General features: G+C 42.8%; 1 protein-coding gene across 2 annotated transcripts in view; it reads right to left on the bottom strand.

Annotated features, from left to right (window-relative positions):
• Positions 1–2,518: 2,518 nt before the first annotated feature.
• Positions 2,519–12,267, bottom strand: part of GRP (gastrin releasing peptide) — a 12,030-nt gene continuing 2,281 nt past the window's right edge. Inside the window, exons 2-3 of one of the 2 annotated variants that reach the window (XM_007450115.1) lie at positions 8,355–8,597; positions 2,519–2,556 (exon numbers count right to left, since the gene is read on the bottom strand). In XM_007450115.1, the coding sequence (XP_007450177.1) occupies positions 2,519–2,556; positions 8,355–8,597 (281 nt within the window). The remainder of the gene's footprint in view (positions 2,557–8,354; positions 8,598–12,267) is intronic. The other variant, XM_007450116.1, reaches the window with a different exon arrangement.

Genomic DNA, 12,267 nt, shown 5'->3' with positions numbered 1-12,267 from the left:
GGGCCTCTCACTGTTGTGGCCTCTCCCGTTGCGGAGCACGGGCTCCGGACGCGCAGGCTCAGCGGCCATGGCTCACGGGCCCAGCCGCTCCGCGGCATGTGGGATCTTCCCGGACCGGGGCACGAACCCGCGTCCCTTGCATCGGCAGGCGGACTCTCAACCACTGCGCCACCAGGGAAGCCCGGAAAGCTATATCTCTTAAGTAAAGGTATTCTAATAGTTTTTCTTTCTTTTTTTTTTTGAGGGGGGGAGGGGCGGGTATAGTTGATTTACAATGTTGTTTGGTTTCAGGTGTACAGCAAAGTGATTCAGCTATACGTATACACATATCTATTCTTTTTCAGGTTCTTTCCCCATATAGGTTACTGCAGAGTATTGCTATACAGTAGGTCCTTGTTGGTTATCTATTTTATATAGAGTAGTATGTATATATTAATCCCAAACTCCTAATTTATCCCTCCCCCTCACCTTTCCCCTTTGGTAACCATAAGTTTGTTTTCTATACCTGTGAGTCTGTTTCTGTTTTGTAAATAAGTTCATTTGTATCTTTTTTTTTTTTCGGCCATGCCACGTGGCTTGCAGGATCTTAGTTCTTTGACCAGGGATCGAACCCAGGCCCCCCACAGTGGAAGCACAGGGTCCTAACCACTGGACCACCAGAGAATTCCCCATTTGTATCATTTTTAAAGATTTCACATATAAGTGATATCATATGATATTTGTCTTTCTTTTTCTGACTTACTTCACTTAGTATGATAATCTCCAGGTCCATCCATGTTGCTGCAAGTGGCATTATTTCATTCTCTTTTATGGCTGAGTAATATTCCAATGTATATATGTACCACATCTTCTTTATCCATTCAAGGACAGATAAATGGATAAAGGGATTCTAGTCTTGACCAGGGCTTGGTACTTAGGCGCCTGCAAGGGTCAAGGGATTCAAGTGAGCAGTTCTTGTGTCTTGGTCAGGGCACATGAGGGAAAAATGATTGCAATTGAAACACAGGATCACATCTACTCTCATGAAACGACCAAACAAGTGACTGTCTAGATGGGGTTATTCCAGAAGCATTGTCTTCCTCTCCCTATCTGAAATGCCACCCTTGGAGAAATGTCCCCTGGGTCTGGAAGGTTGTTTTCATCTTTATGAGTGTCCTACTGGAGGGTGAGTCCTGGTGATAGGGCTTCCCCTTCATCATCAGCTGCATGGCAGGCTTTAGTGCACTCAGCTCAGGATCGAGTTCTTGGGAAAGAGGCCCAGGGCGTCCCAAGAAGAGGAAGGCGGCAGGACACTGAAAACACACCTCACATTATTTTCCCTGGTCTGGCTCTGGATAAGTTGGGAATCAACGTGATTTTAAAAGAAATTAGGACACATCACATCTTTTGTGGTTCTTTGATAATCAGAACAAAGGCAAGATAAATCTCTTCACCATTTCATATGTGATTTCCCCAAATGAAGGAAATCCAAACATATGGCAAAAAGCTTTAAAATCTGTTAATGTGTGAATGTCATGATAAAAATGGAACTGGGGAGTGTTGTGAACCGCCAGGCCACGTTCTCTGAGAACGGAAGGGAATCTCTGGAACCAGTCTTCTCCCTTTGCTGCGGAGCTGACTAAATCTGGCTCCGGGGAATACTTCTCTCAGGCTGGCAATGGAATTTTGAAGAAACAGTGCTACTTGATAGGCTTAAATATACCGAAAGAGGGGCTCAAAATGAGGTAATAGAAAAACTGTCAAATGCTACAGAAAATCTGGTGACTTCCGGTGTTTGAATCCCAGTTCCATCTACTGTGTGACCTTGGGCAAGTCAGCTGACCTAACTCTGTTTCCTTAGCTATTAAGTGAAAAGGATCATTTCCAGCTTATGAAACTATTCTGAGGAGAATATCAATAACATCAGCAAAATACCTAGTCATTGTAAGGGCTGAAGAGATGGGAATTATTATGGCATGAAGAAGACCTGCCTCTATGTTCAACCTATAGCCCATCCGACTGGGTAACGATAAAGCAAGTCTGAGCTTCTAGTAAGTGGCATCTATAAAGGCTCTAAGTCACTACAAGGAGTCAGTAAGTGGCTTTCAGAGAGCAAAGCTAAAAATTCAGCCTGCTTTCATCAATGAGCACACAAGTTCACTGTCAACCTGTTTGTTAATCTCAGTATTAATCACTGTCTTCTCATTTGGAATTGAAATAAGAAAACTACCTGCGTTTTGGACAATATGTTTAAGCTTTTATTGTGAATGGGAACAAGGACTGGAATCTAATAGACAAATAGCCAAGATGTAAAGAGCATTAATTGGAACACTCTTTATGGACAATCATTCACAGCAAACAAGTTCAAACCAGAAGATGCTGCTTGAAAATCATGACTTTAGTCAAAGTTGAAAGGTACAAGAATAGTTAAGCGTTTTGCATAAAGGAAACTTGATGACCCAGTAGAACTGATGCCCGTAGAACGCAGTCTCTTGAGGGTTTTGTTTTGCTTCTTTGAGGGAGGCCACCATTGTCAGTATCAGTTCAGCTGGGGGTTCCTTCCTTCACGCTGAGAAACTGGAGAGTCCACCAACTTAAAAAATATTAGAAAGAGTTAAGCGAACGTAGTTAGTGATGCCAAAGTCTAATGCTAAAAGTAAATCCATCCCAATAAACCATCAGTATCACTTGGGAGACTGGTAGAAAGGTAGATTCCTAGGTCTACCCCAGACCTACAGAACTGGAAACTCTGGGGATGGGACCCAGCCATCTGTGCTCTCACAAGTCCTCCAGATGACTCTGAGCACGTTAATGCTTGAGAACAACAGCTGTCCCCCAAGAGAAGTTAACTTCCTCCTTTTGGGGAGCCACTATATTTTCGGGTCTTTTTGTTATATTAGCTTAACTTGTGTTCTGATATGACTACATATGTATATATATATTTTTTTTTTAAAGGAAAACTTTATTTTTTAAAATTTCTTTTATTGAAGCATAGTTGATTTACAATGTTGTGTTAATTTCTGCTGTATAGCAGTGATTCAATTATACATGTACATACATTCTTTTTCATATTCTTTTCCTCTATAGTTTATCACAGGTTATTGAATATAGTTCCCTGTGCTGTACAGTAGGGCCTATTCTATGTATAATAGTTTGCATCTGCTAATCCCAAACTCCCAATTCATCCCTCCGCCACCCCCTCCCCATCTTGGCAACCTCAAGTCTGTTCTCTATGTCTGTGAGTCTGTTTCTATTTCGTAAGTTCATTTACACAGGTATAGCTTGACCAAAGTTGGAAATTAAATGTATTATCCCCAGGAATTTGTTCCTAAAGTAGCAGCTGGGTAGGGAGACTGGTAAGGAATGTGGGATCTTAATTGTTACTTTGCTTCTTTGGCAATGCCTCATTCCACAAATCAAAGCTAGTTCATGAATTACACAATTCAATATTATAAACCCATGACTGTAAATGGTAGTCATGTGGGCAACTTGGGAAGAGGAGGCAATTTGGGTTTCTGCCAGTTCTAAATTTATTGTGGTTGGCTTGTTGTGGCTTCTGTTCAACTTAACTAAGACTGAAGGAAGAATGAGTAGCTCTACTTTTAAAACACTTCTTTGTTCCCACATAGCACCCTTTACCCTCTGAGATGAGAAAACACTTTTCATCCAGATGAGAGCTTATTACACTTTCCAAGATTCTCTGGCAATTCAGGTTCCCCAACGTCCAGACCAGCCATTTGTTTCTAATAAAGTAATTACTGACATTCTCAGATCAGTTATTATCCGCTTTGTGGCTCCATCGTTTTGACCAGGTGATAATGAAGCCAGGGCCTGGGGTTCAATTCCCACACAGACCAATTAGCATCATTTTCCTCCAGGAGCCCAGGCTGCACTATTAAGGGTCGCCAGGCTGCCTGAAGATGCTGCCATACGGCCTCTCCCGTTGCGGAGCACAGGCTCCGGACGCGCAGGCTCAGCGGCCATGGCTCACGGGCCCAGCCGCTCCGCGGCACGTGGGATCCTCCCGGACCGGGGCACGAACCTGTGTCCCCTACATCGGCAGGCAGACTCTCAACCACTACGCCACCAGGGAAGCCCCATGACTCTTTTTGAATTATGGTTTTCTCAGGGTATATGCCCAGCAGTGGAATTGCTGGGTCGTATGGTAGTTCTATTTTTAGTTTTTTCAGGAACCTCCATACTGTTCTCCACAGTGGCTGTATCAATTTACATTCCCACCGACAGTGCGAGAGGGTTCCCTTTTCTCCACACCCTCTCCAGCATTTATTGTGTGTAGATTGTTTGAAGCTGGCCACCGTGACCGGGAGGCACTGTTTCTGAGGTGGGAGCCAGCAGAGTGAAGCTGGCCCCCGCCTTCACAGAAACGGTCAAATCACAAGCTTTTTAGTTACTCTTGACCATATGTTGCTTTCCCTATATTTGGAGCTTCCGTTGGAGCATTTCACATATTAATAAATAGAACCTTTCTGTTCTCTGTGCTGATCTGATGGGACAGTGGGATTCTCTCCCTTAAAAGTGAGAGCAAATTTGTACGTTTACTTCCTTTCCGTAAAACCCCCAGCAAAGCATTCCCCAGTTCCTTTTCCTCATGCTCGCCAAATAAGAGAAAAAATCCTAGGCTTCAAAAAACAATGAACTGGGTCCCAATTACAAAAGGAACCCAAAGGCTAACCTCAACCTTCACTGAAATGCAGGACAATCCACAGCCGCATCCAGGATTATGGATTAGGGCCTGGAGTTGAGCTGAACACTGTTTCATGTTATAGAAACCATAGGGTAAAAGTTCCATTAACTTTGTGAGAAGGGTAAAGTTAAAAGATTTAGGTTCACCTTGAAAATGGTTGGCCATAATTGTTGCTAAAAACTTCCTGTTTGCTGTGACACAGTAGTCTAGATTCAGTGCGCATTCGCATGAATCTTTTCTGAATCAAGTAAATATCTTTGTCATCAAAATGTAGGAAGATGCTCAGTTTCTAACTACAGCTCTGGGAGATTTGGCCACAGGACTTGATGTTTTGTTACTAAAACGGGAGAGGGGAGTATATGTGGATAGTTTTTTAAGTTTAAGAAAAGTCCTCAGCCTCTGAAAATCCCTGCTGCTAGTTCTTTTTTTTTTTTTTTTTGCGGTACGTGGGCCTCTCACTGTTGTGGCCTCTCCTGTTGCGGAGCACAGGCTCCGGATGCGCAGGCCCAGAGGCCGTGGCTCACGGGCCCAGCCGCTCCGCGGCACGTGGGATCTTCCCGGACCGGGGCACGAACCCGTGTCCCCTGCATCGGCAGGCGGACTCCCAACCACTGCGCCACCAGGGAAGCCCCCTGCTGCTAGTTCTGATAATGCTCAGCTAAATTACTAAACTTCTTTCTAACACTGAGAGATATAAGGATTTCTAACAGAATGATTCTCCTGGTACTTCCTCCTTGTGAATAAGATAATTGTAGGGTGTTTTCAGTTTTCATATCAACATACTTTCATTGAGGTGGAATTTCCAAAGCAAGAGAAGTGATAAACTGTTTTGGTTTCTGCAAAGACTAAACTAAGTGTTCAAATTGTTTTTCATATTGCTGGGAAATACATCCAAAAGAATGGTACCAATGTGTGCCATAGCTAGTTATTCAGTCTGAGATGGAATTAAATGAGATGGGCTTTCTGAGCTTGTAAAAAGAGGAACAAAGCATAAAGAGATATAATACAAAAGCAAGACCTGATTAGAAAAAGATGACTTTTCCAGCTCACACTGTATACTGATAAGTATTGTCCCCTTAAAGCAGTCACTTTCTGTGACTGCCCACCCAATCCATCGTATAGAACTGCTGCTCGGAGACCTTTTTGGAGCTATTCTTTTGCAGTTGCCTTCGAAGTTTACAGAATGTCCTTCTGAAGATGGCAGAAAAATTTTGATCCTTGAGGAAGGAGTTGCATTTTTCAAAACATTCCAAAGTTATGCAGAGCTAAGTTTGGGGGAATAAAGCAATTCAAAGTGGGTATTGTTTGGGTCAAAATAAAGCACTATAGATTAATAACATGATAGGGCGTGGGGGGCTATTTTATGAATGAGCTATGAGGGTAAGTCCATTTGAGTGTTGTTGTTGTTTTTTAATTATAAATGTAATTATTTTCCTCTCTTTTTAAATTTTTTTAGATATTGAGGGTAGGAGTTTATTAATTAATTTATTTATTTTCACTGGGTTGGGTCTTCGTTTCTGTGTGAGGGCTTTCTCTAGTTGTGGCAAGCAGGGGCCACTCTTCATCGCGGTGCGTGGGCCTCTCACTATCACGGCCTCTCTTGTTGCGGAGCACAGGCTCCAGACGCGCAGGCTCAGTAGTTGTGGCTCATGGGCCCAGCCGCTCCGCGGCATGTGGGATCCTCCCAGACCAGGGCTCGAACCCGTATCCCCTGCATTGGCAGGCAGATTCTCAACCACTGCGCCACCAGGGAAGCCCCATTTCAGTGTTTGTCAAGTTATTTTAGAGGGTTTTGTGGTGGTGATCATTATTACTCTTCAGACCAAGGAGAAGGCACTGCCACCCACAGGAAGTCCAGCAAAGCACTTGGCCAAGAATAGGCCAGGCCAACCAGGGCCCAAGAAGTCAATCACAAATTCTGAGAGCCTTTAGAACCAAGTGATCTATTCCCAGACAAGAGAATTAGTCATTCAGGGCTCTGTACAAAGTTGATACTTATTTCTGCATTGCTTGATTTAATCCTGATTTTCTTTCTGAATAAAGGCTACCAGAGACTTTCTCTCTAGGTGCTTAATGCAACAAAGGAACTTTTTTTGCTCTGCATTTAGCACAGAGAATCCACAATAGACCAAAGAGTGGTGACACATAAAGCCTCCCTCTGGAGAAACCATCCGAGGCTTGGCCACGCCAGCCCTGAGCCTCTGTTAAAGGGTCATCAATCAGAGTCACCCACCATGAAAGAGGGGCGTGGTGAACTCCCCAAGGTCTGTGAGTGAAACACAATATTATTTATTGCCAGAAACGTCGAGAGGGAAAGCTGCTACTGCATCCTGCATCCTTCATATTTAAGATCAGTGAGGACTATTCCCAGAAGATGCCTCACATGGCAGTGGACTGTCCAAGGCAGACAGCACGGGCTTTTCCCTTGAAAAGCTGCACGACTGGTCTCAGTTTCCTCACCTCTAAAATGGAGAGAATAATAGAATCTTCCTGAATCTTTCTCCTAAGACTGCTGTGAGCATTACCCGAGGAAATGGATGAAGGTAAGGTGTTTCACCCAGTACTTGGATTATAAAAGATACTCACTAAAACTAGCAGTTGTTATTATTAGGAGTATTGTAATGATTGTTTTTGCCTTTTATCATAAACTTCATGGAAACTTCTTAGAAGTTAATGAGAATCACATCATTTTCAGTTGCCTTGCTTTCTTCCTATAAATTTTATTCTCTTCTATCTCATTTACTGTCTTTGTATCTAAACAATGCCAATTTGTTATAATTCTTTTCCCCTATCCTCTATAAAATCATATACTGGACAGATCAGTTGACCTGAGATATTTTCACCAAGTTTTGAAATATTAGGATGAGACCCGAACTAGGTAATCTTGGAACAAATATGAAGGAGTACTATTTTGCATCAAAAGTAGCAAACAAGAATGCTCTCTTCCAAAAGCTTCTGTGAATAGGCACTTCCACTAGTGTTCATCAAAAATAAACATATTGGGCTTCCTTGGTGGCGCAGTGGTTGAGAATCTGCCTGCCAATGCCCGGAACACGGGTTCGAGCCCTGGCCTGGGAAAATCCCACATGCTGCGGAGCAACTAAGCCCGTGCACCACAGCTACTGAGCCTGCGCGTCTGGAGCCTGTGATCCGCAACAAGAGAGGCCGCGACAGTGAGAGGCCCGCGCACCGCGATGAAGAGTGGCCCCCCTTCACCGCAACTAGAGAAAGCCCTCGCACAGAAACGAAGACCCAACACAGCCAAAAATAAATAAATGAATAAATAAATTTAAAAAAAAACATATCTATAGATCCACAGGGATCAGCTCTAATAATCTATGGCCTCACTATCAAAATATTTTGGAAGGGTCTGGTAGGCTAAAAAATCCTATCAATGCACAATTGCTAACAAAACTCCTAAATTGGAGTTTGATGTGTTAAGAGGAAAAATAATTTATGATGTTGAAAAGAAAAGCTAGCATGAGGATTGGCCACTCATTTTCTGAGTGTGTACTGATGTCAGCCCGATGTAGTTGCTGTGAAGTCTTACCTCTGAACAGTTTTATTCTTCCCTGCTCAAACCTCCCCTCCTTCCAAGTCTCCCCAAACACCTCCTACCTCCCCGACCCCTCCTCACCCCACTCCCACTTCCCCAGTATGTTCATTATACCTTTGAGTCTCGATCCCACGTCTTTAAAGTTGCTGCTGTCCTCTGAATCCCAGGTAGACTGGCGAATGCCCAGGGGCTCCCGTTGAGGTGGCTGATGGCTTCTGGTCCCCTTTGCTTCTAGGAGGCTTAGCAAATTCCTTGTAGCTTCCTCCCACCGAATGTACTCCCTCAGCTGCTCCTTCAGGCTCCCTCCCTCATAAACATACAGGGACTCTCCTGTGCTCTTTTTTCCCATTAAATGTCCTGTTCAAAAACAAAAACAATATATAGCCAGTATTTTATAACTGTAAATGGAGTATAACCTTTAAAAATTATGAATCACTGTGTTGTACACCTGTAACTTATATAATTTTGTATGTCAATTATACTTCAATTTTAAAAAAATTCAATGCCGCATTCATAAAGAAATAAAACAAGCTTATACTCTGGTTCAAGAAAACCCCAACAAAAACAGAATGCCACAAATTTAACCCAGGGGAATGAGTGAACAAGAAATTAAAAAGGGCACCAATTGTGTTTGTGCTGCTTTCTCCTAAATGTGGGATTAAATAGCATTTTATTGATATTATTAGGAGATAGTTCATAAACGACTGACAGATTTTGATCCCTGCTCAAAACGCCTAATGAATGGACAGAATTCAGAACTGCAACTCAGAAGCCCTGGGTCTGGTCCCAGCCCCTCTGCTAACTAGCCAGGTGACCTCTCTCAAGTCATTTAGCATCCCGAACCTTCAATTTTATCAACAATAAAATGAACATGTTGGACCAGATGACATCGAAAGAACCTGCCATATCTAAAATTCCATCACCATTTCTGTGTGCACCGAATTCTATTCCCAGCTGAATGATGGCGTTCGAACATCTACCCCAGTCAATCTTGAATAGCTCCTGAAAAGAAAAGTCTCCGTGCTTTTCTTTCTGTGATTAAAAAGGTGTTGCTCGGACTTCCCTGGTAGAGCAGTGGTTAAGAATCCGCCTGCCAATGCAGGGAACACGGGTTCGAGCCCTGGTCCAGGAAGATCCCACATGCCGCGGAGCAACTAAGCCTGTGCACCCACAACTGCTCTAGAGCCCGCGAGCCACAACTACTGAGCCCACATGCCACAACTACTGAAGCCTGAGCGCCTAGAGCCTGTGCTCCACAGTAAGAGAAGCCACCACAGTGAGAAGCCCACACATCACAACGAAGAGTAGCCCCCGCTCGCAGCAGCTAGAGAAAGCCCGTGCGCAGCAACAAAGACCCAACGCAGCCAAAAATAAATAAATTAATTAAAATAAATAAATTAATTAAAAGGTGTTGCTTTCCTCTTATCTGTAATACAAACGTAGCAGAGGAATTTTTCATTTAAACTTTCTTAGAATTTTAGCTGAGACTGAACCTAGAAATTGCACCTAGAAATTACAGTTTGTAATGAAACACAGGCTGAAGACAAGTTTTGGCCAACACTTTTCAGCCATATAAATGCAGAATTTTCTCTCGGAGGTCTAAAATGGTCACCAAAGTTTATCATTAGCTCCAGAGATGAGCGGTTGCCATACAAACAAATAAAAGTTGCTGTGCAGGAGGCCAAACCACTAAAAACATGGAAATTCATGTATGCAAATGGGGATAGCCTTAGGGTCAGAAGGGTATGGAATTTAAGGTCTGTATTCTTTACATTTTAGCCCATTGCTTGAATATACTCACATTATCTTATTTACTTTCTTCAGTTGATTTTCTCCATTTCTCTGTAATTGGGTTTTATAGCACTTTCAAATTTCTAACACTAGTAAAACTATGGTGCTTTTGATTTAAAGCTCACAAGGAAAGAGCTCTCTGTGGCTCCAGTGTTGACTGGCATTAGAAGTATGTAAGGCAAGCATCATGAAAATAGTACGTGGCAGACCTCAGTCACTGCAAATGGAAGGAGGCCCCTTCCCAGCTACTCTGTCCACCAAGAGAGAAGCCCTCATGGTAACTTTATTGCTTGTGTGTGTATTTACAGTTCACAGGATGTTTAAATGCAGATTATTTCATTTGATCCACACTGTAATAAATTTGATGAAAATGAGACTTGCCAAAAGTCACATACATGCAGGTAAAGATTCTGGGATTAAAATCAGCTCACAGTCCAGACTCTACGATATTATACTGCTTCGAAGTGTCTTTGAACTTCCTAAGGATATAAGGCAGTTAGAAATCATTCTGGGATCTGGAAATAAGGATAAGGTCCGCCAAAGGCTTTCTAATATTAGCAAAAGGAATGGAGATCATATATCACTAGGTCATGACTCAGTTATGCGACTCAGAAAAATTAATTCTGTGTGTACTGGGGAGTCTGAAAATGAGGTTTTCCTGCATTGCAGTGTGAGCTTTGTCAAGTCACTTAGGACCTGACACTGCACACAATTTTAAGACTGTATTAAGGACGCTGCCCCAACCGAAGCATTGGAATCTTGAAAAACTGGCTCCTCACTTACCTGCTTGGTGAACTTGGTGCCCAGATATCTACTAAATAACTTTGCATTTAGCCATCACAGTGATCATGTTCCACAACATCCCAGGAAGTAGCAAATCATTTGCCTCTAGAAATATGGAGGAAATTGAATCATGGTAATGGGAAAGTGGGATTAGAATCTGATGCTCCCGGTAATAACCTCAGTTTCTCTTGTCCTCGGTCGTTGCCTATCATCTGGTTAGGATGCTGGAAATGAGAAAGGCGTTATTGGCAATGAAGCAGAGGGATGATGGAGATGTTTTTACAAATAACTTCATTTTTGTCATGCTTGAAGAATTCTGTGACTTTTCTACAATGGAAGGCTAAAATGGGCCTCCATTCTGTGGGCGATTTAACATAGATCTTTGGGACCTTGTACTGAGTTTCAGTATTTGCGTATTTGGTGGATGGGTGTTCAGACTCCCTCCCCTAGACCACAGATGTTTTCCTTTTTTCTAAGGAAAGTGCGCCATCTAGAACATCCCAGGGAAACACACGTTCCCTGGGTCCTAATGCACTTCTTAGCTAGCTACCCGTCAACCAAATAATCGTCTCCATGGCAACGTGGACGCTATGCCCACTTCCATCTCTTCTCCCATCATCACTCCTTATGTATCCATATAATAATAATGGAGATCAAAAGATAGGCACTTGAAAAAATAAAAGCTTGCCGGGGGTGGGGGGGAAGCTTTTGTCCTTTTTAATCACTTAAAAATACCACTAAAATGGCAGGTTTGCAACAGAAAAGAATTTTCTTGAGCTGCATACTCGAAGATTATCCTAACTTCAGAAAATATCCATTAAGACAGAAAGTGTTGAGTATTAAGAGCTAGTTTTTCTGGAGTGATGCTCCAGCTGTATTTCACAGTAGCTCGGGTGGCACAATCATGTAACGCCATTCTGCCGCTGAACACTGGTGCTCAGCATTCAACCCTCCACGGCACGCTCCACATCAGAGATAGAACCATGACCAGAAACATTTCATGGGTGCACAGGGGATAGTTACCAGTGTTAGTGTTGACCTATATTTTCATGGCACACAAAACATTTCCATGAACATGGAGACAGATAAGAATTGGTTACGTTTTCAGTCTGTTAACTGGTTTTTCCATGGCCACGTCAGTTTCTCTCAGCTGGAAGAAGCAATTCACTTAACAAACCTGCAAATTTGTGCTAACAGCTTCTTCAGGGACAGCAATATGTAGCTTTCGTTTGCATTAATTAAAACTAACCTTAATTAAAACTAACCTCCATGTCTTCAGTGACTGAGGAGGACAGGCATTCACTTAGGGCAGAAAGCTCAATTTAAAATCTAACATGGCATTCAATGCTTGTGAATGCTCACATTCCAACAGAGGGCATGTCCACCCAAAGCAAACTTTTGCACAACTGCAACGTCATTTTCAATCTAAATGCGATTTTCTGTGTCACCTCCC

This window comes from Lipotes vexillifer, unplaced genomic scaffold (genome assembly GCF_000442215.2).
Source record: "Lipotes vexillifer unplaced genomic scaffold, Lipotes_vexillifer_v1.1 scaffold79, whole genome shotgun sequence".
Classification (NCBI taxonomy): domain Eukaryota; kingdom Metazoa; phylum Chordata; class Mammalia; order Artiodactyla; family Lipotidae; genus Lipotes; species Lipotes vexillifer.
The sequence above is the reverse complement of the archived record's forward strand: the minus strand, read 5'-3'. Positions and strand labels throughout refer to the sequence as shown.